Here is a 19259-nt window from a genome sequence, read left to right as displayed (position 1 = left end):
TCCCTTTCCGTTCTTAATGATGATTTTGGATGGAGCTTACTCAAATGATGAGGTAAAAAGAAAAATTAGAGGTTGTGATGAGAAAGAAGAAATTAGTCGAGAGCAAGACATCTACTTATAGCCGCGAAAAGGAAATTTCCGCCTTATTTCAGAACCCTCGAGGAAACTTCCACTTACATGATACCTCATTTATTAAGCAACAGAGATGGCTATAATCTGTTTTGCCTATAATTACGCCTTGTTTTGCATTTTGAGCGAGTTTAAAGTATCCCCAGCAAACTTTTAATTGCAATTAGCGAGTAAACTGTACGATCTTGGCCACAGTAAGCCATCTCTGGCCTATTGAATCATACATCATTCAACACTCGAAAGTATTTCTCTGGTATCTACTATAATCAAGGAGTGGAGATGTACAGGTTTAACAGTGTTAGAATAAGCTTCCTGGTCGAATAATTTCTAGAAAATTCTATTGAGTAGCTCGCAAAGCAGCCTTCTTGCTGGCAACTGCAATCGCGATGTCTAATGCATTTTGGCTGCTCCTCACACTAGCAATGTTCTTCCCCGCAATATCAAACGCCGTGCCATGTGCTGGGGTGGCTATCACCACCGGCAATCCCCCTTGAACGGTCACACCACCATCGAATCCAATGACCTTTAGGGCGATTTGGCCCTGGTCATGATACATGGTTATAATGCCGTCATAATTTGCTCGGGCGACAAAGATGGTATCACTAGGAAAGGGCCCCTTGACGTCTATCCCCTTCGACAAAGCAAGCTCTACACCCGGTCGAATGACATCAATCTCTTCACGACCAAAGAGCCCATTCTCGCCATTGTGAGGGTTCAACGCGCATACACCCAAGCGAGGACTTGCGATGCCAGAGTCAGAACTGTGCACTCAAGGTTAGTCTGAGACCGGCAATTCCGAGCGGGGGTACGTACAGCAAATTATGCAAAAGCTCGATTGAGTCGGAGACTGACGTTTTCGAGATCCTTGCAGACACATCTTTCATTGCGACATGGCTTGTCACTCGCGCCGTCCACAGGCCTGGAATAATATTGACCTCGCTAGTCGTTCCTTTGTGGTTCAAGAGCATCGCAAACCACCGCAGCTCATCTTCCTCGTGCATCCCAGCCATATGAAGTGATGTCTTGTTGAGCGGCGTGAATACAATGGCGTCCGCTTCTCCCTGGTTCACCAATGCAGTTGCTCGCTTGAGCTGGTGCAAGGTTCGCTCGCCTGCCGCCTTTGATATCTTCCCTCGTTCAATCGGCGTGGTCGGAGCTGTTCCATCGTGCAGAATCTGTATACTTTCGGGGATTGTCACATTTGCGACGGAGGCCGCAGCTTCGACTTCGGATTTATCTGCAAGAACAAGGAGGTCGGCTCTCGCGCTATTCTGAGGGTCTGCGAGAAGCTTCACTGCCAATTCAGGTCCGACACCGGCTGGGTCGCCTAGAGTGATAGCGATACGCGGTCGAAATGTTGCCATCATGAAGGTATTTTTGCCAAGTAAGCTACTGTTGCAAGGCTGTGGTAAGATTTTTACCTCGACAGCTACGTTTCAAATACTAATTTGATTAATTTAATCAACAGGAAGCCTTCCTAGGTGATACAGCATGTTCGCATCCCCGTCGGCATAACCCCGATCATCCCCGTCGGCAATGGGGCGGGGAAGCGGGGCAGCCTTTCTTCCTACGAAATGAACTTGGTGCGAAATAGGGTCGAAGTTTCAAGAGAAGCCGCAGAAAGAAATTGAGTACAGTTTTCTTTAATGGTGTGTTGATATGTACCTCGGCTGGTTTTTCGCATTCGGTGGGAAAAACGGATCTTACTGACATCGATGGAACAAATGAAATGGATGTACCACAACTGCCCTCGAAAAGAGGAGCTAGTGGGCCCTGGAGCGTCACTCAACTTTAATTCATCCGGGGGAGCTTCTCCTCATGTCGGTTTTAGTTTTCTGTTCTCTCCGCTGCCACTCTGACCGACTGAGTTTCGTTTACAGCATGAATCGCGAATTGACCGACTCCACTCATGTGGCCGGGGAGTCATCTCCTGCAAAGAAAAGACAGAAGAGAGGAGCAGAAGATGGCACAGAGATTCAACAGTCCAAGAAGGGGACAGCGTGCTCTACCTGCCGCAAGCTCAAGGTAAAATGTGATTCTGCAGATCGAGGTATGGGCAGCTGTTCACGCTGTCTTCGTCTTCGACTCAAGTGCGTCAGCGAGAAGAAAGTATGGATGACTGCCGAAAATATCGAGACACGACCACAGCCATACAATGTCAATTTGATCAAACTTGAAAGAGCACTCGAGGATGTGCTAGAAAAATTGAATTTGCCCGCACTCGACCTATATGCACCACCGGATATCGTGGAGCCATCACAATCATCACGACCGACAAGGCAGAATTCACCGGAGCCAGGGATTAGCAGCAGCAGACCGCAAGAGAGAGATATCTCACCCGGGCCGACCATCGGGATGGGAAGTCTGATTGAAGCAACAAGGCTTGACGGGCTATGTAGCCAGCTTAGAAGCTCGAAACAGAGGCGCAAAGGTGGAATGAGAAGAATGGACTCAGACTTGATCTCAGAAATGATCTTGACATATGAAGAGGCTGACGAAATGCTGGAACTGTTGGTCACACTCCCCTGGGACTTTTTACTTTTAAATTCTAATGCACTTGCAAATACAGATTCAAGACACTATTATCGCCACACCTTTTCTCGGCTACGATTCCCCAAGATGCAACTCTTGAGACGATTCGAACGTCCTCCACAATATTGTTCACTGCCATCATGCTAGTCAGCGCTCTTCACATCTCCGGACACGAATATTTACATGAAAGATGCCATAGTCGATTCCTTGGACTTGTCACCTCCGCAATATTCGATCGTTTTCATACCCTCGACGATATTCGTGGACTATGTATCGCAGCGCTCTGGCAACCTGACTTAAGCTGGAAATTGAGTGGCTTATGTATTCGCATGGCGACCGAATTGAATCTTCACCACGCGTTTTACGAAGCCTTTTACAACCCAGATGCCAATGAAGATACTTGCAGGGAGAATCTCGAAAAGGCTAGATTGTGGTACCTGCTCTTCGTTCTAGATCATCAATCAAGCATTGCCTATGGTCGACCACCGGTGATGGCCGAGCTGAGGCCGATTAAAGACTTTGAAGTCCTCCTGAACTCGCCATTGTGCACACCATCAGATCAGGCACTCATCGCTCAGGTCACTGGACTAGTCATCATGAGCAAGGCTTTCCAGAATTTTGGTCTTGAGCCTAAAAGAACAATGGGTGGCGACGATGCATCTGTATTGAACCATTTTAGGTTCACGGAAGATTCACGGGTGTGGAAGGACCGCTGGTGTCATTTGAGGATGATCAATATACTAGGAGGTGGCATTGACCTGCACTACTATTTCAGCGAGCTGGTATTGCACTCACTGGTTCTAAGAGGGCGCCCGCTAGAGACCCTTCATGATCTCCCTACGAGCCTTCGACCTCTAACGCTTAGGGCAATCGACGCAGCTCATCTGCTTCTCGAGCATTTTATCGAAGAACCAGGATATCGCGAAGGAATTGTAGGAATGCCACTCTATATGCATTCCATGATCGCTTTTGCCGTCGTCTTCTTGATGAAAATGTCACGTCGCTGGCAGAAAATCGGCATAACAATAGATCCAGTTCAGCGAACAAGGCCTTTGATCGAAGGCATAATCAAGTTACTGCGAGACTGCCAGGCTGGCGCCAGCCATATGGTTTTCAGCATGGCAAATGGATTCGAGCGAATGTTAAAACAGACGAACCCAAAATCCAGAAAGAGGATGACCGATCGGACTCCCCGAGAAAACTTGAAATACCCAGTTACTTCATGGCCAGATAGACCAAGTGACGAACAAAGGGACTTTCCTGAAATACTAACTTACGCTCTCGGGCATCATCCAATTGAGACAGGCATCCAAGTTGATAGAAGCCCTGAATATAATATTCAACTGACGCCAGGTGTTTCTCCTTACAACAATTGGGGTTTTCAAGATGAAGAGCTATGGAGCTTGGGCATGGGGTATGATCTTCTTGCCCCTGGAGGAGAAGGGCTTGCGAATGCGGACTTCCCATTTTTCTTGTACGAGGAGATGCAGCAAAATAATTAGCACTGAGCCTCTTTATGGGCCCTTCTTTGATTTCTCTATATAATTATTTATTGAAGCCTTCTATCAGAGCGCCATCCACCCAAAGACCATCAACAATAGGCATTTCCCGATTTCCTGGTCCAACCACATTTCCATCTTTATCATACCGTGGAAGCTCACCCATCCATCCCCAGTGACACTTTTGTTTAAGCCCCAACTCCTTCCAATTGTTGAGATCATCATCGGGGTTTTCATTGAAAGTGGGCAAATGATCAAGTAATGATGTGTCGTGCGCTAGAAAGACCATGATATTGGGATCAGCGTCGAAATACTTTTGCATTCCGTAGGTCGAAATCGCAGCAGTGGCCGGATCTTTGTAGGTTGAATGCGCATGTGTCGAGAGTTGGTAAAATGGCGTGGATTTTGTATCGACCGAGGGCCCAATTTCTCGAAGCTGAGGATGATGAGCGGAGAAGAACTCGCATGGACATGGCATCGGGTATTTTTGACTGCTGAGAAGAGAATCCGCGGGAATAGAGTTCGGTAATGGGATTTCCTCACTAGGCCTAAAATCGCCTGCGAAATGGCAAATGTCACCACCGAGAAAGACAAAAGTGTCTGGTGTAGTTCGAGCCAAAGCACATATATGTCCTGGCCAATGTCCGGGGGTGTCTAGCAGATATAGGGAGCCATCTCCATAGAAGTCGGTAGCACTGAACGGTCCGATGTGTAAGTCTGTGCAGTCAATCTCAACACATTCCCTGTCCTTGAAATCATCGCCGTTAAGATTGGAGTTTGGGTTCTCGGGATATGCGGGAAAAGGTCCCGTTCCTTTTCCATAGGACAGTTTCGTCGACGGGGGAAATAGATGTGGGCTGCCCATATGGTCCCAATGACTGTGAGACCAGATAATATCATCTGCGAGAGTTAGATTTCTGATCGATATGGATTCCAGGTGTGATTCCGAGTTCCATACCGATCTCATCCAGCCTCATGCCTTGCTCCTGCAAAATCTCTGTGACATCCTTCTCGATCTTCACGCCCGGGATCGCGGCCTCGATTCTCGTGAGTGTGAATGGTGGGGAGTTCCAATAGTCCTTTCGTGTTCCAAGATCAAACATCGCTTTCTTTTCTAGTCGCTCATTTTCGATCAAAAAGGCCACGGTTGTGACACTCATTCGTTCGTGCCCAGGCATTACCGGCTTGACAAAGGAAAAGGCATGCAATGACATGAAAGATTTTGTGTCTATCATGCGGACCCGCACTGTGTTGTTTGACGGAGGGGGTGGGTTGAGCCCACCTAATCCGATCGCTGTGCCCATGGTATACCTTCAGTATCAGTTACCAGGAGATGTCGCGAGAAACCTTCAAGGATTTTCTGGCGACCTTGGTCTTAACAATGATCGTGCGGGGAACATTCGGCTAAGAGCTCATCCACTATTGTCTTTTGCAGTTGATGAGCGATCGGACATGCTCGGCCATAAGACCGACGGGTTGTTGCCGGTCCTGAGAATCAAGTCGATCCCGGCGGGGCTCCCTGCATGGATACCCCGTGGGGTAATTATCCATGCATGGACGCCGGTATAATTGTCAGCAAGCCGACCACTCTGGGGCATGTTTTGGTCATAACTAAAGCCGTCAACATGAGTCCAAGAATGGGTGAAGAGCAGAAGCAAACGGAAGCTCCTGGGCACACCCATATTGAGCTCCTAACAAGCAAAATGAACTCACAGCCAGATGAAGCTATAACCGCGGCAGACCTTGAAGCCGGAGAGGTGGTTGCCAGCGGCGATGTGATGAAATACACCGAAGACGATGATGAAGCAATGAAGGCGCTGGCAAACTACGATGGTCCACCGTTGGTCCTGGATGATGCAACAAATCGGAGATTACTTCGCACAATAGATTGGCATCTTATGCCCGTACTGTGAGTTTCTATAGTGCCTTCTATGGACTTTTAAGTACTAATTCATACCCTCCAGTTTCTGCGTGTTCGGTCTCAACTACCTGGACAAGACGACTCTTTCCTATGCAAGCATCATGGGACTCAAAGAAGACATACATCTAGAGGGAGATGAATATCAATGGCTAGGATCGATTTTCTATATCGGTTGGCTGGCCTGGGAAGTAAGTTCGGCACAATTCTGAGCAGGTGGTCATTTTTAATTTCTCTAACTCCGAGTCCTTCTTAATAATTATAGTACCCGACTAGCCGACTCCTACAGCTTTTACCTCTGGCCAAATATTCAGCTTTCTGTGTTACAACCTGGGGAATAATACTGACTCTGTTTGCGACCGTGTCGAACTTCCAGGGAGCTGTGGCGATTAGATTTCTTCTCGGTGTGTTTGAAGCTGCCAGTATGCCGGCCTTCGCTTTGCTCTCTTCACAGTGGTATACTGTTCACGAGCATAATTTGAGAGCAGGTATTTGGATAAGTGCAAACGGATGTGGTCAAATAGTTGGCGGCTTGGTAGCATGTGGTATTTCTCGACGTCTCTCGGCAATCGACGCCGCCATTGCTGGTTGGAAAGTCATCTTCATTGCCACGGGCTGTTTCACGGTAAGTCAAAAGGAAGAAAAGAATACATTTCAATATGCTGAAATATCCTATGGCTTGAAGGTTTGTATAGGCATTTTATTTTACGTGGTCATCCCCGACTCCCAACTCAATTGCCGTTGGCTCAACGAGAGGGACCGCCTACTTGCGATCCAGCGCGTCCGTGAGAATGAACAAGGCATTGGCAACCGACATTTCAAGTGGTACCAATTTCGTGAAGCACTGCTAGATCCTCTCAATTGGGCCTTGTTTATGTACGGTGTTTTATCGGATATTCCAAACGGCGGCCTTACGAACTTTTTCAGCCAACTCATCGTGAGTTTCGGATATACTTCGCAGCAAAGTCTACTCTATGGTATACCCGGAGGTGCCGTCGTGATAATTGCCTGTTTGTTAAATGGCTGGACAGGTGATCGCTACCATAATCGGACGCTTGTGGCATGTGTACCGATGGCAGTAGCATTGATAGGCATCATCTTGATTATTGCTTTGCCTATCGCAGGTGACAGCTACAATATCGGACGACTGATTGGTTATTATTTGACACAAGCGATTCCTGCTACGGGGGCTACAGTCCTATCCCTTATCTCTAGCAATATCGCAGGCTACACCAAGAAAACAACAGTCGCCGCATTATATCTCATTGGATATTGCGCAGGAAATATCATTGGGCCGCAGACATTCAGTCCCAAGGATGCACCGCGGTATGTTCCAGCCGAGATAACTATAATGATTTGCTTTATTCTATGTATCTGCGATTTACTTTTCATCAACTGGTGGTGTCGTCGAGAAAATCGGCGAAAGGCAGAAATAAGAGCGAGTCCCGGGTATATTAGGCTACAAAACCAGGGGTGAGTTTTTCTGGCACTCAAAAAGCGTCCTATTTACTTACAAAGACCTTAGTTGGCGTGACTTTACAGACAAGGAGAATCCTGAATTTGTTTATGCTCTTTAGTCAAAAGGTTGTGAGGAGTGCATCAATGAAAAGAATGGCGATCATAACTTATGCTAGCGCTATGTAGTGCTCTACTTTCTACGGCGCTCCATAGTGGCAATCGCCCCAATGTTCAAGTTTCTACTGGGGTAACCAAGCCGGCGCCACCGGGCGATGTTGTAGAGAAGAGATGGTGAGCTGAGCAATGAGCATGAAGAAAATAGCAGGCAAAGCAATTGGTTAAGAATAGAAAATCAGTCCCCCTTGTCACGTAGCTCCGAATAGTCTAGGGGTCTTGGCCCTGAGACCATCGGGGGGAAGAGTAACAACGAGGTTGATTATTTGAAACGCTTGGCCTACCTCGATTACCTTTTTGCCTTTTTTTCTGTTTTTACACGTCGAAGGATCAAAACTAAGCCAGGGCATTCGAGCTCTTTTCTTCTTCTTCTTCTTCTTCTTCTTCTTCTTCTTCTTCTTCTTCTTCTTCTTCTTCTTCTTCTTCTTCTTCTTCTTCTTCTTCTTCTTCCTCCTTCCCTTTTTTCTTGTTTGTTGTTGCCCTTCTAGCTAGTCCATCGTTCCTTCCCATGCCTTCGTTTGCATAGTCACGTGCTTTATCTAGTTATATGGCACCATGACTAAGCTACCCCAGATTCTCCAACTTCAAATCTGTATAGTGAACACTATTAGTTTTGGGACGCTGCCGCCCCTCGCAGAAGCACTGGATCGGTTGTGGCTACGGAGCGCCGTATCCTTTTTCCCCGAATATCCCGCTCGCCTCCAATCCATGCGGAGAGCAGTTAACAAGCAGTTAATAATGTCCACACTTTGCTTTGCTTGAGGGCGATTGTGACGTTAATCAACACTAGGCAAGCGTCTAAATTCACGAGATAGATAATCAAGTTGCAGCCTGTGATAACTAGACCTAAAGGATTCGTATACATAGTTAAGAGCTGCAGTGATGAGGGCCTGTCACCGGTAAAATCGGTCGAAAACTGGTTGCCTGGTATTTCAGCCAGCAAGATTTTGAGGCCTGCCTCATCACTATTTAAACTTCTTATTTTCTTACACGACTTTGGTTTTTTGGAGCAAATACCAGAGAAATCGAGGAAGTTGAATCAATTCAAACAACATGGCTGTGCCAAACTACTCCATTCTCCCAGTCGTGGAGGCCGATCTCCCATTCCTCGCCAAATTTATCCACGCCTCGAAGCTCCGCCTCAGTATCAACCGCCTTTTATTCGAGAATTGGCCAAATGAAACTATTCAAATGAAAATGTACACGGGGGCTGTAACTTCCGGGTTCAAAGACCCTGCCACAGAGTCTTTCAAGGCGGTCGATACCGAATCGAACGAAATTATCGGTTACTTCGTCCTAGCTCGCAAGCGACCGGCACAGGACCTGCCGGAATATGAACTTGGTGCAAATCCTGACCAGGGAACCCCGAAGGGTTTGAATCCTTCTCTGTTCGCTGAGGTTATGACTGCATCTGCGGAAATTGCAAAGGCGACCGAAAACAAGGACTTTTTGGGTAGGTCTTCGGACTTCAGTTGGCCATGAGAGGTTACAACATTCTAATATTCAAGGCAGATTTGGTTTATATCTGTGTGGAGCCGCGGTTTCAGAGACATGGAGTTGGAGCGAAGTTGATTCAGCTTGGCTTTGATCGGGCAAGGGCGGAAAATATCCCTTTCGCGCTCTGTGCAGAGGCACCAGCTCATGGGTTTTATGTCAACTTGGGATTCCAAGAAACTAAACGTGCGGACATTGATCTCTCAAAGTATGCTCCAGCGTATAGTGGGTTTGGAGTCTTCAGATTGACAGGAATGATCTGGTATCCTTAAATTCCTCTATATACATCAAATGCTTAACTCCTGCAATACCAAGAGTAGTAATAGTTACGGAAACCCTGTCAAATTGAAAAAAAAATTGGTCCTTAGCAAGATCGCCGAGAGAAAACATTGCTCATTGCTAGTAGCACATCATCAGCATCAAAACCCTACAGCTATGCAAGGCAATTGATCATTTTCCCGGTGACTCGGACCAGCATACGGGACGTGCTTTGGAGTTTCAAAAAATAACGAGGCAGATTATCGCCGATCGGCGGATCACGTCAGGCGAACATAATGCTTGATTAGGCAATGAAATCTTCGTCCTAGATATTGGATTTGTGTAAGGAATTTCAATCAGAAGTAAAAATCGAGGAAAAACTAGTTTTCACAAAAGTTGACATTCAAACCCTTTTCTAAACGCTGTACTTAAGGTGACTTTCGAATGTTTCACTCTTATTGAAATCCCCGTCCTTTAGGGTTGGTACCCCACGTGATCGGCTCCTGGATCGGAGCAGGCCTAACGCACCTGAGTCAACCCGCAGTAACCTTGTGGTAAACAAAAATTCAAAGCCGGAAATTCAGTTGGGCGCTACAATTGATGATATACTTTATGGATTACATATTAGTATGGAAGAAGTAGTTAAAAATGCATCTTGTTATGCTATTGGTTTCTATGTATCGTGCAGGGTCATTATTGTAAGGCCCCACTAGGGTGCCCGAAAACAGAGCTCAACTCCAAAAAAGAGACCTGAAAGGATTCAGGAGTTGGCATGCAAATAGACAGTGTAATTTCACTGTACTTTTTGAGATGGGAGTAAAATCCCAGGAACATAAAGAAAATCATCATAGAGAAGGCTGGGCCGCTGAAAGCACAAAAGAGGTATCATCCACAAATTAAACGCCGGGGGTATGCAATGAGACTAGAAAGCACAAGACAGGAGAGAAGAAATCACTGGGCAGCAGTAAGTTGGTTCTGCAGAGCCTGGGTGAGAGCCTCCTCTTGACGCTTGAGTTCCATCTCCATCAGATACTGTGCGTACTTGGAACGGGGGTTGTGGATACCGCACTCGGTCTTCTGCTGGCCCTTCCAGCGACCGGAGCGCTCGTCCTCGTTGTCGGCAACGGGTTGAGTAGAGTGCCAGTCTCCAATGCTCTTGTAGCCGCGGTCAAGCAAGGCATTGTAGGGAACATCGTTCTCCTTCACGTACTGCTTGACTTGGTCGAAGGACCAGTTGGCCATGGGGTTGATCTTGATGAGGCCGGCCTCGTCAACTTCGATGACATCAAGGTCACCACGCTTGCCACCTTGGCTGCGACGGCGGCCAGTCAGGACGGCGTGGACATTCATCTCACGGTAAGCACGTTGAGCGGGCTCGACCTTGGCAACCCAGTCATAAAGTTGGTCATCGGCTTCCCAAAGACGAGAGCCATACTTAGTTTCGAATTCGGCAGTAGTCTCGGCCCCAGCAGGCTTGTAGACATGAACGTTGTTGTTGGGGTAACGCTTGCGGATACGGTCCACGAGCTCATGAGTCTCCTTGAAGTGATACAGGGTGTCGAGGAAGATCAGGTCGACCATCTGGGGGCGGGGTACCTCCAGCTTCGACAGCATATCAAGGGTGACCAGACCTGTCAGACCAAAGGCAGTGGTCTGGAAGAGGTGGGGGAGTGATGTGATGCACCATTTCAAAATATCTTGATGAAATGAGTCAGATTGATGTATGAAGGAGCGGGGTGGTTGGGAAGGAGTCAGAAGAATACATACCTTGAGGTTCGAGGAATTGAAGCTGGCGGTTAAGGAATTGAAGATGGGGCTTGGTGAAGACAATCTCGGGGATATATTCTTCGGATGAGCCACCGCTAACATATCCAGACTCGGTGCAGTTGTCTCTTGAGTCAATACCCTCGAGGTCAGAGGGGTAACCGAGGGGCGTCTTGGCCGGCATTGTGGCGGGAAGTATTTAGATGGCGAGAGAGAGAGAGAGAGAGAGAGAGAGAGAGAGATGGATAGATGGAGAGAGGGTGTGTACAAGCAAGTATGTATGTGAGTTAAGTAGAATGAGGTAATGGATGATCAAGATGTACTGGGAGTGGCCAGAAAGAGCTTGAGAAGACAGAGAAGACAAGGGACAGGAATATAAGGACACACAGGAGCAATCACGACATCATTTCGGATGTTCGTGCCTGGCATCCCATCCGAGCCCGCCATTACCGTTCATTCTGCCGCAATTGCAATCACGACATTGCAAAATACCGCCTGCTGAATCGGGGGAGTTGCTGAAAAATTCGGTTTTGTCATCCTCCTGGGGGATCACGCAATTCCTGCATTGTTGGTCTCTGTGGGTCCCCCTACCACCGAAAATCGCAGATTGTTGGCCTGCTGGCCTGCTCGCCCCCCTCAAAGGGTCTCTTTCTCCAGGCACCATCGAGGATCGCCTCACATCCCGAGTTGGAGCTAACCTGCTCAAGGTCTAGGGCTGATAAATTCCTGGGCTTCGGTCAAATTCGAATGCCTGCCTCCGGATGGATTTGTCTCAACATCCCGATCTCCATATTCCAAATCCCGCTGCTGACCAATGCATCTGGGGAAATCTTGGAAAATTCATGGTCTACTGTTCCTAATCCATGGTGTTAGCGGGGCAATATCCAGAAGATTCGAGTTTAGAAGTTACCCGATCAAGGAAGCTTCCCTAAGGATAGCATTGTGTGATCCATGAAGTATGTCATGGTGGAGTGGCGGGCGGAGAGATCTGCCAGGCTCGTTGATGTGATCACTCTTCGCCGCCTGGCAGAATATCCAGAGCTGGAGCAAAGTAGTTCGAGTACTTATAGTAGCTAATTAAGTACTAGTTAGTATCTCGATGGTTTTCCTTTTTAAAATTATGGCCATTCAAGAGGAAAAAGTAGTAAAAGTCTTGACTTACTAGTAGTATTACAAGGTGCCTAGGTGCAGGTCGTACAAGATACCCATCAGCACAGGTAGTATATATATATGATATACTCAACCTCAGCAGGTAATTACCACGTTGAACTTTCTAATCTAGTAGACTTGATGATAGGTATGTGCAAGATCGAGACAAAATAAACAAAGACAATTTTCAGTGCTCTGTCTGGCATCTAGTTAAATCATTGACAATATCTTTACATCTCTGCAAGATAGGAAAAGGGCCAAAAATAAAGGCCCGAGCCCGGGATCGAACCGGGGACCTCGCGCAGTCAATGCTTTGGGTGAACCCTAAGCGCGAATCATACCACTAGACCACCCGGGCGAATGATAATTGGGCTTAAACTTTTGCCTACATAGGCCTACACAGCAAGAAGGATAGGAAGGTAAAAAAAAGAGATCCTGATATATTATATCAGTGTCAAGGCCCGAACCGCGAGTCGAACGCGGGACCTCGCCCAATAGACTATTTTGAAAATAGCGAGAATGAACCCGAAGGGCGAATCATACCACTAGACCATCCGGGCTGGTTGATGTCATGTCACCCATATTATTGAAATATCAGCTCTCAAAAATAATAGTACATAGAGAGCGTGAGGATGCTCAGATACTCACCGAGATTAAGATACGATGTAGTGATCTAGGAAAAGGTAGTAGTAGCAGTTCGACGAAAGTAATAGCTTAAGGAGAAGAAGAAGCAGAAGGAGATACAGGTGTAGGCAGTGGATGCCTAAATCAAAGCCATCCGCGCCAGGCATCAACAATGGTAACAACCCAGGTTTAAAGAGTAGCGGGGCCACGTGCCGATCGTCATTTTTTTTTCTTGGAGGGGCTTCTTATTGCTTTGCTTTGTTTGTGATCGATCCACCAGGGACAACAATATCATATTCATATCTTTCTCTCCAGCTGTCTTCCAGCTGTCTCCCCGATGGCCGATTCTAACCAACCCCCCCAGCGGCCCTCGCTGGGCCAAATGCGCAGCAGCTCGTTCCTCCAGGACCACCAACAGTACAAGCCGCCCGTCCCGGTCAGCGCCAACATTGGTGAGGTCCTCGGCGCTCAACTCGACGAAAGCCTGTCCACTCTCACAAATCCGATCAAGCCCGATCCCGAGCGCGTTCACGACAGCGGTGTCATACACAGTATATTCAACCACCAGCAGACCCAGCTTCCCCACGGCACCCCGCGTATCGTCGCAACCATCTTCTACAAATCCGCCAACCCCGTCCACCCTCACATTCACCCCGATGTCACGTCCAACCTTGTCGCTGGCGATAAGCTGCCTTCCCCGCGTGTCCCGGAAGGCTCGGCTCCAACGGACGACCTGGAGAAGATTCCCCGGGAGCCATTCGCACCTGAACCCGAGCCTCTCGATCATCTGTACGGTCCCTATGTCTCGCAGCTATGTTTGACCAATTTCCTGCAAATCCTGGATACTCTCCCGACTCCGTACCAGCGCACAAATACCTCGCACCGATGCTTAGATCGCGAACAGCACCCCCGTGTCGTCGAGGTGACATTCTCCCCCCGCCTGACCCGGAGTATCTCTCATTCGCGGACTTGCGCAAGCACGAGAGCATCTGGCGCTTTGAGCGCGAGTGGAATGTCGAGGTCGTTCTTCAGGAAGAGAGCGTCTTCCGCCGGCATAAGCGCCTGGCGGTCTTTGACATGGATAGCACCCTGATCGAGAACGAGGTGATCGACGAGATTGCCAAGTTCATCGGGGTGGAGAAGGAGGTTTCGGTAGGTCCTCGCGTTGTCTGAATCTTGCACAATGACCAAGCTCATCAGATTATTGTTTAGGAAATTACCGAACGTGCTATGAACGGCGAACTGGATTTCGCTGCCTCCTTGAAGGAACGTGTCGGCCTTCTGAAGGGTGTCCCGGCCGATGTTTTCGAGAAGCTCAAGTCCGTCATAACGATCTCGAAGGGTGCTCGTGAGCTTTGCCGTGCCCTGAAGGCCCTCGGGTATAAGATGGCTGTTCTCAGCGGAGGATTCCAACCTCTTGCCGAGTGGCTTGCGGGTGAACTTGGACTTGACTATGCCGTTGCTAACCACGTAAGTCCTCGGTTTCAATTTCCAGAATATCTCAATCTACCCCTACTAACCCACCATATAGCTTGAAATCGATACTGCCACCCAAACCCTCACCGGCAAATTGGTCGAATCCAAGCCCATCATCGACGCCGCCCAGAAGCGCACTCTCCTCAAGTCGATCGCGGCCGAGAATAACATCCCCATCTCCCAGACAATTACTGTCGGCGATGGCGCAAACGATCTGCTCATGCTTCATGCCGCTGGCCTTGGTGTTGCCTGGCGCGCCAAGCCCAAGGTCCAGCTCGAGGCCCCCACCCGCGCCAACGGCGAGAGCCTGGTTGATATCCTCTACCTGCTCGGTCTGGATAGCGAAGATGTCAACGAGCTTTCCAAGCTGCACTAAATGCCCGATACAGCACATAGACCCTTCGATTTTGATCTTGTTGCGGTCCAACACGATAGCGCACATGCACACAACATTAACCCATTAGGCCCGTCTCGGGCTAAGATATCCATTTGATCGATACCTCTGAGCCGACATGACAACATCTGGCGAGGCATGTCGACATGCATTTATTTTTATTTTCAATCCCGGAGTTATTTGTGATTTCAACAGCACGAGACCCCAAGGGTAGGAGCGGGAGTTGGTGGTGGATGCGGTACATAGTCCAATCTAGCATCTGTTTTCAACCTTTGCTTTGGCAATGGGTGGCAGGCAGTCTGCTTTCGGGGTGCCGGGGGTGCGGCGTAGGTGAACGGAAGTTGTATAATGCATAATGCATGGAGCCCATAGCTGAAACGCAGACAATGTGATTGGTGGATCTTACCCAACCTGAAGATGACCCTAACGATGACAACCTAGACGAACTGCTGCTGCTATATTGAAGGTCTTGTATTCTTTTTTTTAAAAAGTAACAAGGAAGTAGAATTCCTCGAATATACAGCAGAAACCGTTGATGGTACATACACTGTCGTGTTGAAAGATTGAAACAAAAGATGAACAAGAAAAGAAAAGAAAGAAACACCAACCCAGCCCAGACCTAAAATGCAATCGGCGCCAAACCGAATAAACCACGAGAAAGAAAAAGAAGCAGCCAGAGAAAGAAACAAGCAGACCAAGACATGTGTGGTTTATTTCCCATGCATATTATATTTTCTTTATTCCAGACAAAGGAAAATATCAATGCGTCGCCTGGTCAGCGACAACAGTCTTATCAACCGTGCCTTCGGTAGTCGTAGCTCCAGCACGACGCTTCTTGAGCACATTCTCAATAAAGGCCTCACCAGCCTTATAACTGCTGCGAACCAGAGGACCGGAAGCACAGTACAAGAAGCCCATATCAAGGGCCCGCTGGCGCCAAGCCTCGAAACGATCCGGGGTAACGTATTCCTCAACAGCCATGTGGCGCTTAGTGGGACGCATGTATTGACCGAAGGTAACGACGTCGACATTGACGGCGCGAAGCTGACGAAGAGCGTCCCAGAGCTGCTCATCCGTCTCACCAAGACCCAGCATGAGGGAAGTCTTAGTGATAAGATCAGGACGAGCCTCCTTAGCAGCCTTGAGAACGCGAAGTGACTGCTGGAACGTCGCGCGACGGTCACGAACATACGGGGTCAAAGCCTCGACAGTCTCGACATTGTGCGCATAAACGTCCAATCCAGACCGAGCAATTATCTTGGTCATCTCCACGTCACCGCGGTGATCACCAGTCAGACACTCGACCAGAATATTGGGTGCTTTCTGCTTGATCTTGATGACCGTCTCAGCGAAGTGACGAGCACCACCGTCCGCCAGATCGTCTCGATCAACACTAGTCAAAACGACGTACCCCAGACCCCAGCGCGAGATAGCCTCAGAGGTATTCTCCGGCTCATGAGGATCCAGCGGGGCCGGAGCACGGTTCGTTTTCACGCTGCAGAAGCGGCATCCGCGCGTACATGTGTCGCCCATCAGCATGATAGTCGCCGTCGCAGCAGCCTTGTCACCACCGCCCCAGCAATCAGAGATATTCGGGCACCGGGCTTCCTCGCAGACAGTGTGCAGGTTCAATCCGCGCAAATCCTTCTTCAAGCGCTGGTAGTTCTTCGAGTCCGGAATCGGAGTCTTCAGCCATTCGGGCAGGCGGGTGATTTCCTTCTTACGGCCGGCCGGTCCGGCCATGGCTTTCTTGAGGGCATAGGCTTCCGAGGGTTCGAGGGGTTCTTCCTTCGGGCCCGAGACGAAATCGGCGAACGATGGGCCTGCATTCAGCTTATCCTTGAAGGAAGTCGCTTGCCGGCGGGTGCTTCCCGCTGGTAGGTTGGTGGCGGAGGAGGAATCGGTTGTGGCATAGGTGCGGTAAGAGGTGAATGTGTAAGAGGGAGCGACAGCCGATCGGACGGCAGAAATGTGTCGCAGACTCCGCGTTGGTGCTGCCATTGTGTGTGAGGGGAGGGGGGTTGTTGAGCTTGAAGAGGGAGGTTCACGCAATGCGCAGAGAAAGATAGGCCAGGTTCGAATCCCGCGGGAAAGCGTGGATGACTCAGCAGGCGTGATACGAGGACTTTTGTTCCGCGGCTCTCGGTGAGGCGAACCGACCAGGTTTCCCTACACTTTAAATAATAGTTTAAAGGAGAAAGATAATTGAAAAGGGCATAAAGAAGTTTTCTTAGAGGGGAGGTGGCAGTTTTCTATTTTGAAAAAAGATATCGAAAAATGGATAGCTGGTTGCTATTATGATTATGCACTAGTATGCTACTGATTCTAATTGTACAGGTTGCCTTGCATGAAACAAACAAAAAAGTAAAAAAATGAAATAAAAATCAAAAACAAACAGTTTCCAAAAGAGCGAGCCGCAATGCCAGGGTATTCAAGAAACACCATATCAGACCAAATAAACACCAAACAATGAGTCAATGAAAGTGTCAAATCAACCAAGTGGGAATCATTACTAGAAATTGAAGGAATGAGGAGGTCACGCCAAATGGCCATGACTGGAGTGAGTAAAAAAGGAGAAGAGATCAAGGAGGGGAACAGAGTTTGACAGGATGGTAGAAGGAAATAGGTAAAGGAGGGATTATGTAGCCTTGGTTTCGAGGACCTGCGCCAGGACTTCGACTGCGGATTTCAGTGTGCTATCGGATCGTCCACAGATGGCAAACAGCAGGTTGTCAACAATTTTCTCAACTTGTTGACGAAGATCACTGCTGCGGGAGCCAATAAACCGATCTTTGCGGTGACTAGGTGATCCAGTCGGGAGTTGGATGCCCAGAGTGCTATATGCTTTTGCGGGAATGGCATCTACGGCATATATGTCGTTTCGGACAGATAATGAAGGTCTGCGGCGATGGGTCGCGGCAAGAGAAAGGAGATAGTTGCGAGCAATGACTGCAGCGCACAGACAATCTAATAGATTCTCTGTGGCATCTGGGAAAATAGTGCGGAATGGCCGCAGGAGGGCCTTCTCGTCGTTCTTGCGGAGGAATACGATGACTGGTGACGTGAGACGTAGCATGTTGCGAGGGAAGTCTTTGACGGAGTGTTCGAGTTCTCCAAGCGTCCATTCATGGTCGTCTATTGTCCACTCATGTCGCCATGAACCTTGTTTCGCCAAGTCTTCCTTGTCAGACTTGATAGATCGGTCTGGGGAAGTGTGAGCAGGTGGTAATGGTGAGGCCTGAGGGCTGACACTGCCTGATCGTATCTCAGGCTGCGGTGATGTTTCGCGCTCTTCCGGCGCGGAGTCTGAACGTTCGCAAACAACAGTTGATGTGACGCTGTCTGATGTTAATGATCCAGGATCAGTATATGTGTCGTCGTCCTTGCTGTCCGGGTAACTGTCCAGAGAGTAACCAGACTCCCGAGTACCGTAGCCACTATCAGACATAGCAAGGGGGTTGTCTTGAGGTGTATCAGGACTGAATGCTGAAACTTCCTCCTGGATTTGGTCAGGCGTCATTGGAACTGTGTGCGCCGGTACAGGAGGCGGTGCCGGGGATGGATCCAATGAGGGAGAACGCGCTACAGACGGTGAGGACTGTCGCGCAATATCTACTAATCGGGGTTTGCTGGCAACGGCAAATCGCTAGAAAATTGATTAGCCAGGTCCAACATATGCCACATTGTAAGTACTTACCACAGGTTCATCAAGAGCCTTAGCCCCGGGAATGGCGTCTAATGAGGGCATGGGTGGATCCTTCTCAACGATCTGGAATTTCCTCCTGTTCGACACCCGGGGATTCTCATTTTGAATACCATTTGGAGACTCAAGCGGTACACCTTGGAGCCATGTCTTGCAATACGAGAAGTTGTTTGGCACCCAGCTTGCTTCGCTCGAGACAGTTCCAGTTCTCGGGCGTTGTGGTCTCGGGGACCTATCTGAAACAGATCCTGGGTTGAGTTCAGATGCAGGTGATGTGAAAGGAACCGGTGGAGCTTTAGGTCCATCTGATGGTGATGCTATTTCGCCATTCTCGCATTGCCGCATGAAATTTGAATGGGCTTCTTGCACGCTTGTGACATCAGCCAGTCGTGGGTCGACCGGACTTGTCTGCCAAGAACGATAGATAGTATGTGGTGAATTCTGAACCTGTTCCGGTTGTTTTTCATGCTCCTCTGTAGTTTCTTCAAGAACTTTCTTCGTGGACTTCTCCGCTGGTTTCTCTGGAGTCGGCGCTTCCGGCGCTTCCAACTCATAGGGACCATTCTCACCGTCCACGTGCGAAGTTTCCTTGCAGGCGAAATAAGATTCAGGTCCTGTACTGGCAGGCCTCGAATCTGAGATGGGAGGACTTGGTAGCAGTCCAAAAGCAGACATGCTCGTCGATAT

The 19259-nt window shown here is 48.6% G+C and overlaps 9 protein-coding genes across 9 annotated transcripts; 4 read left to right on the top strand and 5 right to left on the bottom strand.

Annotated features, from left to right (window-relative positions):
* Positions 1-466: 466 nt before the first annotated feature.
* N7481_012430 (uncharacterized protein) lies at positions 467-1493 on the bottom strand (the record flags this gene model as incomplete). The annotated part of the gene is made up of 2 exons (XM_057271649.1): positions 467-890; positions 943-1493. 2 exons carry the CDS (start codon positions 1491-1493, stop codon positions 467-469), a joined length of 975 nt encoding a protein of 324 aa, XP_057115837.1.
* A 517-nt stretch (positions 1494-2010) lies between these two features.
* Positions 2011-4163, top strand: N7481_012429 (Zn(II)2Cys6 transcription factor; the record flags this gene model as incomplete). The annotated part of the gene is made up of 2 exons (XM_057271648.1): positions 2011-2639; positions 2699-4163. 2 exons carry the CDS (start codon positions 2011-2013, stop codon positions 4161-4163), a joined length of 2094 nt encoding a protein of 697 aa, XP_057115836.1.
* Positions 4164-4206: 43 nt separating this feature from the next.
* On the bottom strand, positions 4207-5464 carry N7481_012428 (uncharacterized protein; the record flags this gene model as incomplete). Its single annotated transcript, XM_057271647.1, has 2 exons — positions 4207-4973; positions 5119-5464. The coding sequence occupies 2 exons, from the start codon at positions 5462-5464 to the stop codon at positions 4207-4209; spliced, it is 1113 nt and encodes a 370-aa protein (XP_057115835.1).
* A 333-nt stretch (positions 5465-5797) lies between these two features.
* N7481_012427 (uncharacterized protein) lies at positions 5798-7655 on the top strand (the record flags this gene model as incomplete). Its single annotated transcript, XM_057271646.1, has 5 exons — positions 5798-6069; positions 6125-6269; positions 6344-6703; positions 6764-7404; positions 7604-7655. The coding sequence occupies 5 exons, from the start codon at positions 5798-5800 to the stop codon at positions 7653-7655; spliced, it is 1470 nt and encodes a 489-aa protein (XP_057115834.1).
* Positions 7656-8763: 1108 nt separating this feature from the next.
* N7481_012426 (GNAT family N-acetyltransferase) lies at positions 8764-9476 on the top strand (the record flags this gene model as incomplete). The annotated part of the gene is made up of 2 exons (XM_057271645.1): positions 8764-9163; positions 9223-9476. 2 exons carry the CDS (start codon positions 8764-8766, stop codon positions 9474-9476), a joined length of 654 nt encoding a protein of 217 aa, XP_057115833.1.
* A 937-nt stretch (positions 9477-10413) lies between these two features.
* On the bottom strand, positions 10414-11410 carry met16 (phosphoadenylyl-sulfate reductase (thioredoxin); the record flags this gene model as incomplete). Its single annotated transcript, XM_057271644.1, has 2 exons — positions 10414-11159; positions 11230-11410. 2 exons carry the CDS (start codon positions 11408-11410, stop codon positions 10414-10416), a joined length of 927 nt encoding a protein of 308 aa, XP_057115832.1.
* A 1904-nt stretch (positions 11411-13314) lies between these two features.
* Positions 13315-14851, top strand: N7481_012424 (phosphoserine phosphatase SerB; the record flags this gene model as incomplete). The annotated part of the gene is made up of 4 exons (XM_057271643.1): positions 13315-13921; positions 13951-14151; positions 14212-14469; positions 14531-14851. The coding sequence occupies exons 1-4, from the start codon at positions 13337-13339 to the stop codon at positions 14849-14851; spliced, it is 1365 nt and encodes a 454-aa protein (XP_057115831.1). The 5' UTR covers positions 13315-13336.
* Positions 14852-15628: 777 nt separating this feature from the next.
* Positions 15629-16870, bottom strand: N7481_012423 (lipoate synthase; the record flags this gene model as incomplete). The annotated part of the gene is made up of 1 exon (XM_057271642.1): positions 15629-16870. One exon carries the CDS (start codon positions 16868-16870, stop codon positions 15629-15631), a length of 1242 nt encoding a protein of 413 aa, XP_057115830.1.
* Positions 16871-17507: 637 nt separating this feature from the next.
* N7481_012422 (uncharacterized protein) lies at positions 17508-19247 on the bottom strand (the record flags this gene model as incomplete). The annotated part of the gene is made up of 2 exons (XM_057271641.1): positions 17508-18515; positions 18567-19247. The coding sequence occupies 2 exons, from the start codon at positions 19245-19247 to the stop codon at positions 17508-17510; spliced, it is 1689 nt and encodes a 562-aa protein (XP_057115829.1).
* Between the last annotated feature and the right edge of the window lie 12 nt (positions 19248-19259).

The sequence above is a fragment of the Penicillium waksmanii genome (assembly GCF_028829765.1).
Source record: "Penicillium waksmanii strain IBT 27052 chromosome Unknown utg000010l:1.0-3698451.0:1.0-3701458.0, whole genome shotgun sequence".
In the NCBI taxonomy this organism is placed as follows: Eukaryota; Fungi; Ascomycota; class Eurotiomycetes; order Eurotiales; family Aspergillaceae; genus Penicillium; species Penicillium waksmanii.
The sequence above is the reverse complement of the archived record's forward strand: the minus strand, read 5'-3'. Positions and strand labels throughout refer to the sequence as shown.